This window comes from Halichoeres trimaculatus, unplaced genomic scaffold (assembly GCF_033239565.1).
Source record: "Halichoeres trimaculatus isolate MK-OKI-2021-1 unplaced genomic scaffold, fHalTri1.1 fHalTri1_scaffold_2, whole genome shotgun sequence".
NCBI classification, from domain to species: domain Eukaryota; kingdom Metazoa; phylum Chordata; class Actinopteri; order Labriformes; family Labridae; genus Halichoeres; species Halichoeres trimaculatus.
This window is the reverse complement of record NW_027437180.1, coordinates 18,183,060-18,202,249: the sequence shown is the minus strand read 5'-3', so window position 1 is coordinate 18,202,249 and position 19,190 is coordinate 18,183,060. Positions and strand designations below refer to the sequence as shown.

The 19,190-nt window shown below is 40.0% G+C and overlaps 1 protein-coding gene across 1 annotated transcript; it reads left to right on the top strand.

Moving 5' to 3' along the window:
• The first annotated feature begins 332 nt into the window (after positions 1–332).
• sp2 (sp2 transcription factor) lies at positions 333–18,657 on the top strand. Its single transcript, XM_074690267.1, has 8 exons — positions 333–451; positions 5,739–5,815; positions 7,579–8,334; positions 10,208–10,426; positions 12,222–12,519; positions 12,713–12,890; positions 13,117–13,310; positions 13,842–18,657. Exons 1-8 carry the CDS (start codon positions 445–447, stop codon positions 13,940–13,942), a joined length of 1,830 nt encoding a protein of 609 aa, XP_074546368.1. The 5' UTR covers positions 333–444; the 3' UTR covers positions 13,943–18,657.
• Positions 18,658–19,190: the final 533 nt, after the last annotated feature.

The window sequence follows — 19,190 nt, the reverse complement described above, 5'->3', positions numbered from 1 at the left end:
CCACATAACGGTCTGCTCCTTATAATGAAACACGGGGCAGTTTAAACAGGTCACAGACAAGTCGCTCAAAGCTCATTGATCAACACGCTTGTCATTCTTCGTTTAACAGAACTGCCCCTCGACACTCACATTGGTCGTTGGGGACGTCAGTGAAACCATATTCCTGCCGTAATAGGGCACGAGCTTATTCGAGGTTTATCGCTTGGAAACGCCCTTGTCTAGCGCAATCTTGACATCCAATTGGCCTAACCTTCTTCCATCGACTGACGTATGGAAATGTCGTTTCGGGATTGAGCAAATTGAATTTCAATCACTGAGACAGATTCCTGTGATTGGTCAATACCGCAGTCAGTCAACGTTCCATTGTCCGTGGATTGGTGCACCAGCGCAGGCGGAATCTTCCATGGGCTCGGTCTTCAAGGCTCGCGGAGAGCGAATGTCGTCATGAGCGGTGGGTAGGAATTAAAACATTGGTGTTTATATTACATTCTGCTTCGTAAAACATATATTTGTATTGAACAGAGAAGCACACGACTTTACGCGGTTGAAATACGTGTGTTTTAGGGCAGCTGGGGCATTTGTGTGAACCAAAATATGCATTGCACTTCCGGAAAAGGGCTACCTTTTTCTGTAACGTTATCAAAGAGAGTTTGACTTGCTAGCTGCGCGCAAGCTAGCCAGAGAGGCTACTGCAAGCGCTGTAGCTGGTCCTGTCCGTTTTTGAATCCTTCAGTGAAAGTCTCCCCTCTATCTTTACCATGGTGAACACATAGAATTATATAGATATTGCAAGTTGTGGTCCCATCCTGATTAGTTTAAACTAAGCTGCGCATGTAGCAAATCAGCTTAGGCTAGCCGCTAGCCTCATCACCCTGTCCCGTTTACTCACTATTGGCTGTTAGCTTTGCAGCTAACGTTAGCTGGTTGTCCACAGTAAACCAAACCAACAGTATGTGTTTCATGGCGGCGCTGTTTTGAGGCCGCTCTGTTTTCTTTTCAGTGTGTGTGTGTGTGTTTGTGTGTGTGCGTGTTGACGGCACCGCGTAGAGACACGTACGGATGTAGTGTTGTAAATAAAACTGCTAAAGCTATGTTCATTGTTGTGAAAGTCTGTGCTAAGTTTCTGCTGCAGCTTTGTTACCGTCCACCCAAAACATGCATCTCAGCCAAGAGTGATTAAAGGCTAAGCAGGCTGAGATATCCCCATGTGAAAGTTTGTGGGTTCACAGTGAAGTTGAGTCACCATGATCCACAGCTGGATTTACAACACTTTCACTTAATGGGGCAGGAAGCTGAAGCAGTAAATTTAGTCCTTGCTCTGCAGCCACAACTTCACCGTGAGTTCATTTTCTTTAAGGTTAAAGTTCTGCATTGGCACAGGAAGTGACAAATCGAAGCAATAAATGTTTAGGACTGCAGTCCCATGTGTGTCAGACCTTTCTCTCAAAGCGATCACTTGCATTTCTGTTGTTAGGGTGGGTTATATGCTACTGTGGTTCATGGTAAGCTCAGGGTTATGCCTACCCGCTGGATTTTGCTGGAGGTTTTGGCTTTAGTTTGGCTGGTCTCTCTAAATATTTTTTGAAAGGAGACTAGGTGTGCTGGAGAAAGATGCATCAGTGTGTAGATGCTCTGACCCGTGACTTTCTGTCGTGTTATACAGGATATGTAGATAAAACTACAGTTTGTACAGAAGTGTATTGCGTTCACTCAAGAAAAGAAAACCTGATCCCTTTTTTTTAATGTAAGAAAAGACCCAATATCTCAGCATTTGTCTAGCTTAATCTCGAGCCACTGTGCAGGCACTGTGAATGCAATTCGTCATCTTATATCCATGAAGCATATCATGTCTGCCCGGCTAATCCAGGCAACATACTGCAATGTCCTACAGTGTCCTGTGGATCAAAGAGCTTTATGTCTAACTAATGATAATATTACCATCTGTGTGACTTAAAGAGTAGTTTGTCCAAATGTCTTAAACACAGAGCAAAATGAAACTGGATTTAACTGAACAACTGAGGCTTGTTCCCTTTGTTGTGTGATGTGCTGTTGGGTTTTATAGAAGCAGTATCTCATTAACTTAGAAAAAAAGCAAAATAGTTTTTCTCATGTGAATGGAATGCATCAGTGCTTTTGATCTAAAGCTTTCAATGATTGTATTTCTTTCATTAGCCTTACTTTTTTAGCCATTGCTGTAGCTTTACCATCTTTTCTACGTAACACACTTTTCTTGTCATATTGTGACTCTTCATGTCGGCTGTTGTGACCCTGATCTGCACCCTTTTAGGGTCATGCAGGTGTCAGGATGTATTATGTTATGACAATCATCACTTATTGCAGAATCATTGTTGTGATGTAATGATCAAAAGCAATATACCAGGGATCATGCTGTGAGTTACTTCATGCAACTCTCAGCCATGATGTCTCAAAAAAGCGACTAAATACAGATCTGATGGTGAGTGGTTCCACTGAAGCCCATGGTTGGGTTTTTTGATTCACTGCCAGACAAACACTGCACAAGCTTAAATTTGATAAGTGATTTTCTTTCTTCTCTTTTTTTCTTTTTTTCCCCAAAATATCTCATTACTCCTAACGTCAGTCGTATTTGCCTGATAAACCCAGACAGAAATCTTATTTCAACAGGGGAAAAACAGGAATTAATGGTACATGATGAGTAAAAAAATGCTGTCAGTAACTGTCAGTTTTTTTCAAAGATACCTTTCTTGACATATGTATTCCATCTTGTTCCAAGGAACTCATTAAGGAAAATGTAAGAGATAGCCCAACAACAAAAGACGAGAAAAGATATGGCAATGTTTTTTTTCCCTTCCATATTGAGCAGTCACAACTCAAATAGAAATAGTAGCTTGGATTGACCTCGAGTTCCTAGACCATCACATGCTCATACAGCTGGGAATTAAAATGCAATGACTGTAATACGAAGCATTTGCTGTGAAGACTAGAGCCCGACCGCTATGGGATTTTTGGGGCCGATGCTGATACTGATACTGGGGGCAAAAAAAAAAGCCGATATCCGATATATCGACCGATGTCTGATATATCGGCTGATATATATAATAAATTCATTGATATACACAGGGTATATACTGTATATAATCACAAATCATTATAATACCCATATGATTCAAGACAGAGAAAGAACACTATTAAATTAAAACAAGGAACTTAAATTATAAAACTGTCAACATAAGAACTGTAGTGTTAACTAGGGCTGCAGCTATCGAATACTTAAGTAATCGACTATTCTACTGAAAATCCCATCGATTAATTGAGTAATTGGATAAAATACATTTTTGTTTAGTTAAAGATCAGTTATTTTTCAAATGAAAATTTTTCTCTTTAAGAAATAGATTTTTCTGATACAGCATGTCAAAAAGAGCACTTGCTTTAGTAGCTCCAAAATTTGTAAACACACTTTGACACACTTTTTGTGCCTTGTACATCTCATCAAATGTTGCGAACCCAAATGGCCCCCGTTTCGTAGAATGACCCATTAGTCTCCAAACTCCAGAAAAGAAGCTAGATTTGTTGCTAGTTGCTATTCTGTATAAGTGGTAGCTTGAGGGGTCTGAAAACTCTCTTAATATGGCCTCAGCTCTATTTGAAATACCACTCTTAGATCTTTTTAAAAATTAAACGATTCCTCGAGGCGGAGAAAATTACTCGAGTATTTTTTGTAATGGAGTACCTCGAATCATTCGAGGAATCGTTTCAGCTCTAGTGTAAACCAATGATAAATAAGAACAAGCTGTAAACACAATAATAAATAAAGAAGTCAAACTTTAAACACAGTAAGTAGAAAAAAAAGTCAAACTGTAAACACACAATGAGCAACTTACACGTCATTAAAACGCCATATTATAGTCTTACATTAGATAATGGCGGACGTGTGAATTAACAGTAGCATTTATCTCTGTTTATCTCACAAAAAAGCAACTAACACGATGTTAAAAACGCCGTTCTATAGTCTTACATTAGATAATGGTGGACGGAGGGGGCGGGCACTCGGGCAGTGTGCAGCCCAACACACAGGAGCAGGAGTGACAGAATCTCTGTGGAGCAAAAATGTTTATAATCGGCTACATTTTGGTCGATGTTGATTAATCGGTGACAGGCATAATCGGCCCGATTAATCGGCAAGTGAAGACATAAAAGAATAAACTCAGAAAACAAAAATATAGTTGAATGTGCACATACTATGAAGAGAATGTTGTAGGCAGAAAGACTGTTGCTCTGTGGCTGTGATGAGTCTGTTACCGGCTGTGTGATCCCAGGTGACAGGCAGCTTTACTGAAGCACTACAAATATCAGTATTTACTATTTAGTTGTCTGTGTTCATGAAGGTTGACAGATGTAGAGTTTAATTTGAAGGTGCTGCAGTAAACCACAAACAGAATTTCTCAAAGGTGGCATGGGAAACATGTTCCCAAACCTCTTGATGTTTCAGGGTTTATATATGTCTTTAACGTGTGACAGAGTTTTAGGCACAAGCTGCAGTTAAGCTAATAATGATCTCCAAACCTTACAAGCTTTTCAGTTTGAAAATAGGAGCCTCAACCACAGTTCCCTGTAATCATGATGTAGTCTGCTCTTAAACTGTCACTCTGCATGACCTAAATGGAGTCATGCTAACTGATTGGGAAAGCTGTGGATGTTCAATTTGATTTGTTTTTCCTGTGTTTTTTTGTTGTTGTAAATTTTACAGCCATTGTTTGGCAGAACTACAGTTTTATAACCAGGCACTAGTGAAAAGATGAGATAATATTTTCATCAAGTCTTTGACTTTTAATAAATGATTTAATATTCTAGTTTGAGAAAATCATTACGTATCCCTCCCGCAACAGTGTAATATTGGTTTTCCAGTGTATGATTCCACATAGCGCCACAGTGCTTCACAAACACACTCAGACATGCACTCACATACACAGCTCTGCTCTGCCTTCTCCAGCTGCTCATGGTGATCCCATCTCGCCTCGGTTACTACCTTGGATGCTGGCACAAGTCCAAGGTAGACAGGACCACCTTGGGATGTTGTGAAGTGACTGTTTCCCAGTCTTTTTGAAGAAAAAACACAAAGCAGTGAAAACACAATTTGCTTAAATTATTCTTAGTTGATTTAACAGTCTACAGCTGACTTAGTATCAGTGGAGAAGTTTTCCTAAGGTATGCTGTTGCAAGTTGTAAGATTTTCTACCATGCAAATGTAAATTTTTTGAACATCAACAATGAAAAATGAGAGCTAAATCGTAGATTATTGGAAACCTACTATACAGCCTTTAGTAATAGTTAAAAAAAAAAAAACATTTAGCCACTTGAGTAATTTCCCTTTTATCTTTGATGATGATTTGTGCTTTGTTATGCAAAGAAGGAGTGCCTTGAGTTGAGTAGCTGACTGGCAGAAAGTGTTCACACATCTCTGTATGAAACAGGAAGCTTAAGAAAGTGTTAGAGAGCAGGCAGCAAGCTGTAACTTGTGACTTGTGTTTGACAGATATGGACAATGAACATTGAAACAGTGTGATGTTTTCACGGGCAACAAAAGAACCTGGGGGAAATCTTTTGAATACTTTATGAGAAAAATAATACAGTGAGACAATACCATTCCTCTTTCTCAGATCTGCTTCAGTTTTGCAGATTTTTCCTGTGATGTCCTTGAACAGTCCAAACAGTGAAGCCTCAGGCGGCCCGAATGTGACTCTGCTGTGTCTGTTTTCCAGAACAACAGGACAGTATGGCCACCACTGTTGCTGTCAGTCCCAGTGAATACCTTCAGCCCTCCACTGCTTCCACACAAGTGAGTAACAGCCAGATGTTGTGTTCTTGCTGCTGTGCTGCCTTGACGTCATCATCTCTCATTACCCATGATGCATTCAGTGGAGACAGCTTAAAGCAAATGAATCTTCATTATCAAATGAAATCACTTTTACTCATTGAAATTGTTTTATTCACACATTTATTAGACCACCACCAAATATCAAGTGTTTGCCACCACTGCCCAAAATTAAAAGTATATTGTCAACAACCTCAACATTTTTTGTTTCTGTAATGGTTAATCCACCAGAGTGTGCAAGCTCTTTTATCAAAATGATATATTTAGTTAAAATAATAGAAGATTTTTATATTTAATTAAAATATAATTATTGTTGTTATCCATGAATTTTCAAATGTACTGTTTTACAAAAAAAAATGGAAAAATTAAAGCACATTAGTATTATTTTGATCAACAAACTGCTTTTATTTACTTGTGTTCTTGGACAGAAAAATGCTTTTAAGTAGTTTTATGGGTTTTTTTTGAAAAATTTGTCTTCTCAGGGAATTTCAGTTTTCTGGGTCAAACTCAGGAATAAAAACATAAAATCAGTTTGAAAAATTTCACTCCTGTTCAAAATGGTGAAGCAAAGGAAAAACTTTGAAAAAGAAATATTCAGAGTTAAAGCACTTCATGATGCTGGGAGGCTTTTTCTTTTTAAGACAGTTAGATGTATACAGTTTTTAAGCATTGTGTATATAATATTTCTGCATCCAAAACTGAGGCCAGACAGTTATTTAAAAACGAATCAAAACCCACTTTCAGAACCACAAACCTCATGTAATCTTGCCAGTGTCAGTTGTTGTTAATTTTGAAAAGATGCCAAGACCTAAATGTAAACAAAGGGTTACTTTGGCTTCAGCACTGAAGGCACAAAAACCTTATTTTTTATTCTAATAAACATTTCTATGATTATTATTTCATCCCAAAATGCTATTTGAGGGCCTCAACATGATAAAAAAAACTCTGAAGGTTTGCATGTGCATCAGATCTGATGAGACATTGTACGCATCATTCATGATGAGGGTCCTGGCATCAACACATCTGTGTGATAATATTTGATCACAGACATAGCGTCCCGTAGCTGCAGCATGAAAGGTCATGCTGTTACTTTCACAGCGAAAACTAATGTGAAATACAAATTTGATCCCAGATTGTGAGACCTACAGCATCACTTTTAACCCATAATGTCCTTCAGGTGTTGGTCTTGATGTAGGTGACACTCATTAGATGGACATTATACCTGTTTGTCATGGTAAAAAAAGAGGCTGGAGTCTGCACTGTGGTACTGTATTTAGCTGATAATCTGCTCAAGCCTTTGGAACATCAGGCTTCACAATGAAACAAAGTTTTATACCAGGTCGTCACTGCCATGTATAAAGATGAATTTTCTGCTTCTTAGCAACACAAGCTCTGGTCTCACATCCTCTGCTGTGAGAGTTCAATCAATCAACTCAGATGAATGAGGCTCTGTGTAAATCTGCAAATGAAGGAGGAAAGTCATATGATTAATTTGTGTTAAAAATAATTAATGTGCAAGAGTCTTGAGATTCGCTGAACTGATGAAGCTCTGAAAGTCTCTGAAACAAACAAGCTGACTCCTGTTTGACCCAAAAGACAAAGTATCGAGGGGAATTTTGGTTGTTTGTACAGTTTTCTTCTTTCAGTGCAGGACTGTCTCTGCTCAGACTTTTTCTAATACTGACCGTTTTTCTAACTGGATTATGTATGACTGCTTCTCCTTCCAGGACGCTCAGCCTTCTCCTCTGGCCCTTCTGGCTGCTACCTGCAGTAAAATAGGCCCTCCTGCTGCTCAGGCTCCTGTTGCTTCTCCTCCACCACAGCCGCAGCCTCGCAGGCTCCTTCCCATAAAGCCAGCTCCAATCGCTCCTGCTCCTCCCAAAAACTTAGGGTTCCTGTCAGCTAAGGGCAATGTAATCCAGCTCCCAGCTGGCCTGGGCTCCACAGCCTCTGGCAGCCCAATCGTGCTTACCATCCAGCAGAGCCCAGCTCGCACCAACGCCCCCACTCCTGCCAATATCCAGTACCAGATGGTCCCACAGATCCAGGGGGCTCAGACCATCCAGGTGATGCCACAGGGAGGGCAGATTCAGCTCATACCTGGTACCAATCAGGCCATCATCACCACTCCCATGACAGTACCAGCTCCCACTGCTGCCACAGCTCCGGTCACCCCCCAGAAGACTGTAGCCATCAAACCCTCTCCAAAGCTGCGCAAGCCAAACAACTCTGCTGCAAATGTGGTGCAGCTGCCCAGTGGACTCACACTGCCGCTCAATGTGGCGACAGGTGAGGTGGGAGGGGCTCAAATCATCACAGAGACAGCTGCTGCCCCGCCCACTCCAGGAAAGGGGCGAAGAGGGAGGAAGAAGAAAGTGGTTCTGGCTGCTCAGCCTCCTCCTCCCCCTCCTGCACAGTCTGTCTCACCTTCCCCGGAGCAGATGGAGACCATCCTGATAGAAGCTGGGGACAACATCATTCAGGTAGAAAAAAAAAAATGGGTAGACATGGAAAAAACAAACCAACAAAATAAATAAATAGAGCAAAAATAATAATAATAATAATAATAATTATTATTATTATTATTATTATTATATTATTATTATTATAAAATATTCCTAATTTGATGTTAACATCTTTTGTATAATTCTGACTCCAATTTCAGATTTCTGAAATTATAATCAGAGTTGCAAGAACAAATTCTAAAACTTAAGTTTGAGAAAGATTATTTGATTTTAATATTCAGCAAAGTTACTTTAGTGACGGAATAAACATTGCTTTCCTGCTGCCATGTTTTGTTATTACCTAATTTCTCTGTCACATGGGCTACACAACTGTGGGCACAGATAGGAAGGATGCACAAAGTCTCACTCTTCAGCATCTGAACTTGGGAAAACTGTCTGTGCATAGTACGAAAACAATTGCACCAATGAAAACTGATTTTTGGGGTCCATGTTGACGTGTTGTTTTACCTCTAAAAGAGAGGATACATAACTGCTTCCAAATGCCTCTTTATCTTGTGGGACCAGGGTAATAACTTAATCTGCATAAAATAAAGTGCCCGAAAGTGGAGAACAAGCATTTGGATGTTTAAGTGCCTAGGATGTTCAAGACTGACTGATGCAACTTTTTTTGATGGATCCTGTGGATGTGTTGACAGGATTGTCTTCAGTGCTAAACTAAACTTTTTTGTTTTGTTTCAAAGGCGTGGCTCGACTACACAGACAAATACAGTTTTTTTATTGTTTACAAGAAAAACTAACATTTTTGACAGTTTAAATGTCAGTCCTCAACTCTGTTGGTATCGAAGTCAACAAAAAACAGGGAATGTGTTCAAAGCTGAACAAAAAATAAACCCTCACATTGTCAAGTTAATATTTAGTAGTCTCGTTGTTAGCACACAGTAGAGCTCTAATCCTGGCTGGCATGTTCCCCATGAGCCTTTCACACTGTTGAGTAATCTTCTTCCATTCTTCTTAAATCATTGCTTTTAATTCTGCACGTGCAGAAGAGAGCATGTTGGTTCAGAGAGTGGCACAAAACTAGTCAGAGTTCAATGTGCCATCACAGACAGATCAACACCAGCAGCTGTTACACATCCACAAACCATGATACTGACTTTACCATGCTTGACAGTAGGTAATGTACATGCTCAAGATGATGCTTCACCTGGCCCTCTGTGTACCCTCACATTAGCAAAACAAGCAAAACGGGACTCGTCTGACCATAGAGTCTTCTCCTTTGTCCGTTTCTTTTGTACTTGGGCCCAGTGATTCCTGGCTAACCTCTCTCTCATTGATCAATTGCTTCTTGACAGCCTTGTTGGACCTTAGGCCATGATCTAAAAGTCGGCCATATACAGTGTAGGTGGAACCCTGGGCACCAGTTTGGTGTGACCACTGCTGCTGAAGCTCCAGAGATGTCATTTTCTCTGCTTATGCGAATCAGGATGCAGTCATTTCTTGCTGAAGAAACCCTTGGACGCTCAGATCTTGGTTTGTTTTCCAAGCCGCTGATTCATCTGTTTTTTTTGCTGAGTGTTTCCTACTGCATCTGCACTCCCTGGCTACCTGACAGTAGCTTTACCCTTCCTTGCACAGGATCTGTATCTTCAAGGGTGTTTGTTGTGTTAGGTTCCGTATTTTAGCTACTTTTGTCTCTGAAGAAATTTCAAATGAGCTGGCTTTCATAGTTTTCATGGATTTGTTTGATATTTTGGCTGTGACTGTACCAAAAGAAAGTACACCTAAAGACCTAAGAGAGATTCTTAATGCAATATTTCACAAATGCATGGGCTGTCCGAAAAAATTTTCCCGTCGCTGTTTGTTTTGACCTGGTCTCTCTCTGTATTTACAGGCAGGTAATAACCTCCTGATTGTGCAGAGTCCTGGACAACCAGCAATGGTGCAGCAGGTCCAACTGGTCCAGTCCAAACCTGAGTCCCAGGTGGTTCAGATTCCCCAGCAGGCCTTGAAAGTGGTGCAAGCTGCTTCTGCCACATTGCCACAGGTCCCACAGAGACAGTCAGCCCCCACGAGTCTGCAGGTCACTCAGACAGACCCATCACCAACACAGGTATGTACTCAGACACACTGACAGTTTCAACCTACAGTGTACCCTCTGTTTACTTTCATCATTGTCATCTTTATTATCATCATAATAAGGACAAATGGTGGTAATGGTAATAAAAATGTATTGATATTTTGACTTTATAAAAATGTGTTTACAAAGTGCTTTGGCGAACAAAAAAAGAAGATAGAAAACATTTTTGGTCATGTAAATATGAGCAATGACATCATGAAGAATGAATAAAACTCAGCAAAAGGATATCACATAATAGCATGTCTGTGCTAGTAAGTTTTACGATGACATTTTAAAAGATAAAACTAAATCTGAGAATTATCACCTCAGCCAGGTTGTCCCAGAGTCAAGGAGCCCTGATGGAAAACGATCCACTTCAGTCTTTAGCTTGACTTTAGAATAGCCAGAAGAGCACCACCCAAAGGGTGCTTCCCAATGTGCCAAAATGCAGTCTCCTATCTCCTCTCTCCTCCGCGACACTGGAAGTACTTTGTGAGCAGCCATATTTGAGGACATTCCAAAGCGCCAAATGCGCTCGGAGGAGAGAGGAGAGAGGAGACTGAGCTGGAGGAGGCATAATCGAGGAAACACAAGTGCAGGCTTCGCGGAAGTCTTTTCACTGACAGACACGCCCCCTTGTGACGTATCAGAGCCGGCTATAAAGCGTCAGCTGTCCACATGTGTGAAACGTGAGCACCATGGAGCAAGATAAGCTGTATAAGTGTAAAGTCTGGCTCACACTACAGGATTCTCGCCCCGATTTAACCCAGATTCTGTCCTCCAGACAATCAGGGAAGAAATCTGGTGGGGGACTAAAATCGGACGATGTCGGGCAAGATTATCTTCCAGTGTGAGCCGTTGACAGATGAATCTTTAGCCCCACGATCGTCTCACAGACTCGTCGGAGCCGCCCTGATAATTTTCAAACATGTTTGATATTTATCTGGATGATTACAACATTCCATGAGGATGACAACAGACAAGAGAGAGAGAGAGCCCCCTTACAAGAGACTGGACAACAGACAACAGACAACAAACGCAGGCTCAAAGTGAAACTGAAAGGCTCCGGGTCAGCTGACTGCACGCTCCACTGGCCCACTCGAGCCAGTTCAATAATGCCTTTCAAAATAACACATAATCACGCCGTTTTCATACAGTAGCAAACTGTTGTTTTATCAGTGATCAGTGTGAGATCATGCCATTATTGGCTGATACAGCAACAGTTTCACCTCTGTCCCTCTGCGTGCGCGTAATGGATGAAAGGCACCGCTGCAGACAGCTCCGCTTCTCTCTCCTCCTGTCCCACCAGTGCCCTAAAAACCCCAGCTCAAACAACTGAGCACATGGTGCATCACTCTCTCTGGTCATATAATCTTGTTGAAATCCACAAGTGTGTGCTGGTCAGTATTTTCAAATCTTGTAGTTAGTGTGTGCTTAAGATTTAAGAGAAGATGATCTGTGAAGATTCTCCTTATTGTGAGATAAAACCCGATTTCAGTATCTTTTAAGATTTTTAAAATCCTGTTGTGTGAGCCAGGCTTAACTTCTGATTGAGGCCTCTCCAGAGCTTTTTGTGCAAGACTGTTAAAAAAACCTAAATAAGGAAGCCTGCTTAGAAAAAAAACAAGTCATGAGAAGGTACACATTCTGTTTTCATTTACAAAGTTGTTTGAATGAATTTCTTTCTGGCCTCATATCGGAACACAGTCACGTGAGCTTTCAAAGGGTAAGGCAGAAGATCTGAGTTGTACTTAACATCAGTCAAACATTTCACTTTTTGTCTTCTCAGTTTATCTTCAAAACAGCATCAGGCGAGTGGCAGTCAGTTCAGCTTCAGGACTCCACCACCACGACAGCAACACCAACCACACAAGTGGCACCCACCACCACCATCTCACCACCAGCCACTACCAAAAGGACTCTGGCGGGGGGACGAAAGGAACGGACTCTAGCAAAAATTGCCCCAGCGGGGGGGATGATATCACTGAATGCTTCGCCGCTTTCCTCAGCAGCTCAGGCCGTGCAAACGATCAGCATCAATGGGGTCCAAGTTCAGGGGGTTCCCGTCACCATCACAAATGCAGGGGGTGAGTGTGGTGGGGTGGGGAAACTTAAAACCTTTTGTTAATTTCAATGCTACTGAGTACTTAAATCTTTACTGAAAAAGTTTCTGTCCATTTTTCCATAATGGAAGCCAGCTGGTATTTTTTTCTATTTTGAGGAACCTAGTGGCTCTAGTTAGTTTCTTGCTGTACATTTTACGCTACGACTGTTTTTCAGGCCAGCAGCACCTTACAGTCCAGACGATGCAGGGCGGAGGACTCCAGCTGGCAACAACGCCGGGCCAGCAGGCCATCCAGGTAGACCAGACCCTCACCCTGGAGCTGCCCAGTCAACCAGGGGAGAAGAAGAGACGGATGGCCTGCACCTGTCCCAACTGTAAAGACGCAGACAAGAGGTGAGCGTGTCAAACAAACTTTTCTTTTTAACCCTGAATGTTTTCCAGTAAAACCTGAGACACAAGAGACACATTAACAGTTTTATAAAGGCCAGAATGTAGGAAATGTTACAAAAATTATTTCACCTTGAATCTGTTTCTAAGTTAATTCTAAAGCTGTCCCTTTCAATCACTAAACTTAATTTGTAAGATGTTGAACTCTTTTTTTTTTTTTTTTTCTTTTCAGGCCAGGAGAGGTCGGAAAGAGGAAGCACATCTGCCATGTCCCCGGCTGTGAGAAGACGTTCAGGAAAACGTCCCTGCTCCGAGCTCATGTCCGGCTGCACACTGGCGAGAGGCCCTTCGTCTGCAACTGGGTGTTCTGTGGGAAACGTTTCACACGCAGCGATGAGCTGCAGCGGCATGCCAGGACGCACACAGGTCTGTCTGTGTAACACATAATGACAAAATGATACAGTTTGTTTCAGTACAGATATTAGCAATTCACAGCATGGCAGGTTTGTTTTTGCACTTCCCAATGTGCCTGGAACTTATATGTTCATTTACTTTTTCATAATTTCTTTTTTTAACTGTCTCTGTTTTTTTTTAGGCTTATCAAAACAAGATTTTTCTTGTGCTTTATAATGTAGCATTGGTAGAAAGAAGTACAAAAGGAGATACACCCTGTGAATTAAAAAAAACTCATTTATGTTTTTACTCTGTGTGTTATGAAGAAGGGATTTGGTTTAAGGTAATACCCCTTTTTAGAAATTTAACTTAGTCCCTTGTTTTCAAAGTGAAACATTTTGCCATGTTTTAGTCTAAATTTAGAATCAATTAAAGTCCTAGAAGAGGTTTTATAGCTGCTCTAAAGAGCCTTGTTTGAAAGGGTCAGCTTGGTTTGTCTGCCTCTTTCAATACAATACATAAAGTACATAAACCATACAATGTCCCTTTTTGTTTGCCCCTCAGGAGACAAGCGCTTCGAGTGCAGCCAGTGTCAGAAACGCTTCATGAGGAGTGACCACCTGACGAAGCATTACAAGACTCACATAAACACCAAGAACCTGTGAGCTACCTGTTTATGCTTACGAACTCCTAGAAACTGAAGACTGTAATAGAGGAAGAAGGGGCAGAGGAGACAATACCAAGGGAGTGTCTGTGACTTAACCTCTTATGGGAGATAACCCCCTGAAAAAGTCCCTGTATCCCCTCTCACTCCTCTTGAACTCTGTGTAGCCTGATGTACAAAGAAATCCTCCCTGGTGGACTTCAAACTCATCCAGCAAATTGATTAATAATATTTTTTTCCTCTGGTCTGTGCGGAGGCCGGAACCCACTGACTGAACCCGTAAGAAGATGAGATGGCCAGGCTTCAGACGGATATGCTTTACTCTGCTTTCTTATTTATAAACCTCTCTCAGAGAAGAGAGACAGATTCAACCAGAAACCAACACCAGGACCGCAGGACTCCAGTCAGTCAGTTTTATTCTCCCAAATGCTGCTTTTTTTATTTGCTGTGAACAGCACTCCCACAAATTGGCTGTAAGGTACCAAAAAGAGAAACTCCAATGGATTTAATTCAAACGCAATCTTTCTTTAAGTTATTTGTGTTTCAGCAGCACTGCTGAAACCAAACTGGGATTCTCAAAAGAGTTGAAAAAAGCTCCCGAACAAGACTTTTGGAAATCTTAAGAAGTTTACATTGGCTATTTTTAAAGTGTGTATGTGCATATTATTATACTGATCCTAACTAACTATTTATAACATTTTTCCATTTGGATTGCCACAAACTGATTCGGTAAGTATGTGTGCAGAAAATGAATAAAAACAGACTAAATGAGACTCAAGTCAGATAAAACAGATGGTATGGGATCTTGCAACAGTGAAACAAAAGGTGTTACCATTTTCATTACTGGTCATTTTTATCCCTTGCATGTTTACCTTAAGGGTACTAATCAGGCTGGTCCAAATTTGTCCAGCAGATCAATACAAGTTTTGAGATGCATTCACTTAGCTGCCAAAAATAGCAGCATTTCAGGCTGAGCTCGTGTATGGAAAAAGTTTGATTTACACTTCAGGACCTGAAATCACTGTGCCTTTCAAGTCTTTATTGAAATTTTAAAACTGATCTCTAAATATGCATTTTAGAGACAAAATTTAAAATCTTTCACAGCACTGACTCTTATTTTAAAATACACACAAATAAAACAAGAGGACAAAATGCAAGCTAAAAAAGCCGTTGTCTAGATAGCGTTGTTTCTTTAAACCAAGAGAAGCAGCCTTTGATAATTCAGAGGCAATAAAGGGACCCAACTGTTGACCATACATAATATCTCAAGTGTTTATACTGTCAACAAAGCCTGCAGGATGAATCATTGGGGGAAAACTTAAGAGCCTCCCAAATTTTCCAGAAGAGTTAATACCCTTTGCATACCATTACCACAACTGTTGATGGGCCAGGTTAAACTTGATGGCATAATAAAAATGAGGACCCAGGACTGCTCTTTGTGGAACATCAGACCCACAATTTTTCCTGTGTGAGCCAATACTTTTATGCCAAGTTATTATCCAAATTATTTATGGGGTAAAATGAGACGCAATGTCACTGAGTGAGGATGAATTAAAGGGCACATATGGACCCAGTTTGATTCTTGTGTAACATGAGACCTTTAAAAAAAATTCTATATAAGGCAGTATTTTTGGAGGCAAACCCTTTTTGAACTATTTTTTAAGTATAATCCCACACTTTAAGTACATGATTTTCAAGACCAATGAGGACCTGGGTGTTATCTGTTTGGAACAACCTTTCAAATTTTTGCTATGGCAATGGTTTGCCATGAATGCTTGCTAGAAACTCTTTATGGGTTAAAGTAAAGCATGATATGACAATTCTTAACCATGTTAATTGAAAACAATAGAGGATCTTTGGTTGATCCCTGTAGAGACCTAAACCCTCCCACATTTTCTAGATGAGGCAGTAGTTTTCTTATGTACCATAATTGAAAATTATTTAAAGGTCCAAATGAGGCCTACAGTCATTAAGTTCAAATGTTTTTGGGGAACTATAGAAGACCAAGAATTGATCCTTGTATAACACCACAATGTACAATTTTATAACATGTATTCAGTGAACAAAGACCATCAAGAGTTACTCCTTGTCTAACAACAGACTTCCGAAACTTTTACAAAGGGAAGTTGTTGCTTTTGGATGTAAGCGACCATGTCTCAGTGCAAAAACTTGTTTATGGGTCAAAGTTTAGCATGATGACAGAATTTTAATATTCAGATCTGGGGAAAAAGGGGGGGTGGGAGAACTGATTCTTGTGGAATTCCTCACCCTCTTGAATCTTCTGATACAAGCAGTAATTACTTTAGGAGCAAGCATCTGAGACTGTTAATGGATAAAGGTGAAGGGCGTAACACAAAATGCAGAACCCAGGATTGATCCCCGTGGAGCATTCACACCAATTCACAACATTTATGGAATCTGGGTGACAGAATTTTTTTTCATCTCCCATGAGTTGTGTTGGAGGAAGAGTAGTTGGTTGCAGAATGTGCTACGGCCTTTTAAGCAGGGTAATTATGCTTATATTCAAACACAAATGATTCACAGCCATTTGTCTTCTGCAGTACCTACAAGTCTACTTTTGTAAGTTCAAACATTCAAATTTTAGTCATGAGAAACCCATCACACCTCTCAGCCAGGTTTGCACATCACATAGTTAGTGATCCAATTTGGTGAGCACATGTCTGCTCATGCCAAGTGCTGGGTATCAAACTTCAGTGCATCTATGGTACTAACAGCTCTAAGATGTGAGCTTGGCACTTCTTATCTGACCTACCAAGAGCCCCTGGGGGTTAAATATTAAATCAGATCCAGCCTCTGAACTTTTTTATGGTCTTTCTGGGGTTTTTTTTCTTGTTACAATGAAATTTTATTTTTAGGTTTTTCAACATTTCTGTTCTATTTCAGATTACATTTTGGTCCAAATTCCAACTTTTCTACACAAAGTAAGAAAAAAATAAACTTATTTCAAGTTTTACTCAGAATGCTGGGTTTGAGTTAAAATTCTGGCTTTGATTCAAGAGTTGTGATCACTCAGAATATGTTGTTTTAATGTTGTTCAGCTTAGTTTGAAAAGCTGATAAGCTGATAATTGATTTATAGTGTGAAATAACAGTTATTCATTCTCATGTTTCTGGTGTCTGTTCGTTAGAATTTTGGAGTTCTGAGATGAGATTTAAATTTAAGACTGATTTCATAGCTGACAAAAACCCAGAGGTAGAAAAAAATCTGTCAGGCCTCTGAAAGCTTATCGTCAGAGGCCTGTATCCCAATTTGTATCATGGTGTTCTTGTTTTACCCCAAAACATTTATACTTGTGAAAAAAAGGCATCAAAATAGGAAAAATGGTACCTGTATCATTAAGTGCTCAGACCAGCTCACACTTTGTGTATTTATGAATAAGACTGACTTCATTCCAGGGTTACGCTACTATTCTGCTTTTACTAACAGTATTATTTCTATTTAAAGGTTTGTAGCCTATGCATTGCTGTACATATGATCAGATTTTAAAAGGCCTGACTTGACAATCACGTCCTAAGATAAAGAAAAATCTTTCTCAGGCCCTTGATTGAACATTTTTACTTGATGTTTTTCCAGCTATGTGATAGCTTTAACCCAGAACTAACAGTTGAGAAGTTTTTGTTTATATATACAAATTAGACCAGCATTCAGCCCACTGTACGATATCTTTTGGAAGTCTGCTAAACCTTTTTCTAACAGGTCACTAATCTGTTTTAATCTGTCATTGTTTGAGACTCTTTTATTTGCATAAAATCATCAACTCATTTTCAAGTAAGCCTTTTTTTGTGCCATTAGAGAGGTAGCAGTGTTTAGTTTTCCGTGTTGTGGTTTTTAATACAGTAACAAACATGTGTAAAGGACAGTTCAACCCTGATCAAAGTGCAGCTGTTCATCTTCTGGACAAAACAGAGAAATACAACCAAAACATAAAAGCCCAGATTAATTTTGAAAGCAGTTTGAATCCCAAAGTGTTTACAGCAGTAATACATAACCTTATGTGGCCAATATTTGGTGATTTTTTAAGACTGTGTCTGAAGAAGTGATGCCATTAGGATGGAAAGACAGAGCCTACTCATATTTATGTTTGTAATTCATGTTCGAATCTGTAAATACAGTGCGTGTCTGGTCGACACAGTAAATGTAGGATATTAGAAATGAAAAGTGAAGCTGATTAGTGTTGTGGTTGGCGTAGCCAGCCATAAAGGCAATGGATTTTGTACAGTGTGTAAGGAATAAATATAATGTGACATTGTATAGCTTCATTCCTGCTTTGTAAAAGACTTGTAGATCTTTTTCTATTCAATTGAAGATGCCTCAGACAGCTGCGCCCAGTATTTAAAGTCTTTTTTTTTAATTCATGGTAACAGCGTTTGTAAAATATCTTTTGTGATTTTAACTTATGCTACATGCCAATGTAATGTGCACTGATTAAAATCCCAGGTTAAAAAAATCTGTAAATTGATTGTAATTAAATATATTGACATTTTCCAAATCAAGATATTTCTATGTCATGGTTTCTGTGAGCTAAGAGCTTCTCTTTCTCAAAGCCTAAATGTAATCAAAATGTTTCTGCAGCCAGTTCTTTTTTTCTTTTTTGGCAGAGCCCAGAGAACCAGCAGTTTATATAATATGTAAAGGTGCTAAACATGAAATTGCTCCTTTTCTACAGTCACCTCTCAATAAAAAAGACAACCCGTTTGTTCTGCCTGTTGTGTTTGTTCCAACTGTCCGAACTTGGGCTAATCCGAAAGCAGCTGAAGACATGGGCTCCTCCTCAAAACATCCTGCCCTTTGAGTTCTATTTGGACTGAAAGGGTCTGGAGTGCACTTCAACCACAATCTTGCTTGTGCGGAAGGATGCCGCGCTTGTAGCTGCTAGCTAGTGTTGTCATTCTCTGCAGATAGTCATGGGCAGCTAGATAACCCACTGCTTCATTGGTATTTTTCCGGCAACTGGCGTGTCGGAAGTTCAGGACACAGGTCTGCAGACAGGTTGTTAAGGTGCTGCAAGTTGTCTGTTTCCGTAGTGTAGTGATTATCACGCTCACCGACCATGCCATAAAGTCCCCGGTTAGAAACTGGGGGGAAACACCTTCTCTTCCTTTGCCTCTCGCCAAAAGCTCAGTTTAGTCATTGGGCCCATATATATATATATATATATATATATATATATATATATATATATATATATATATATATATATATATATATGTGTGTGTGTGTGTGTGTGT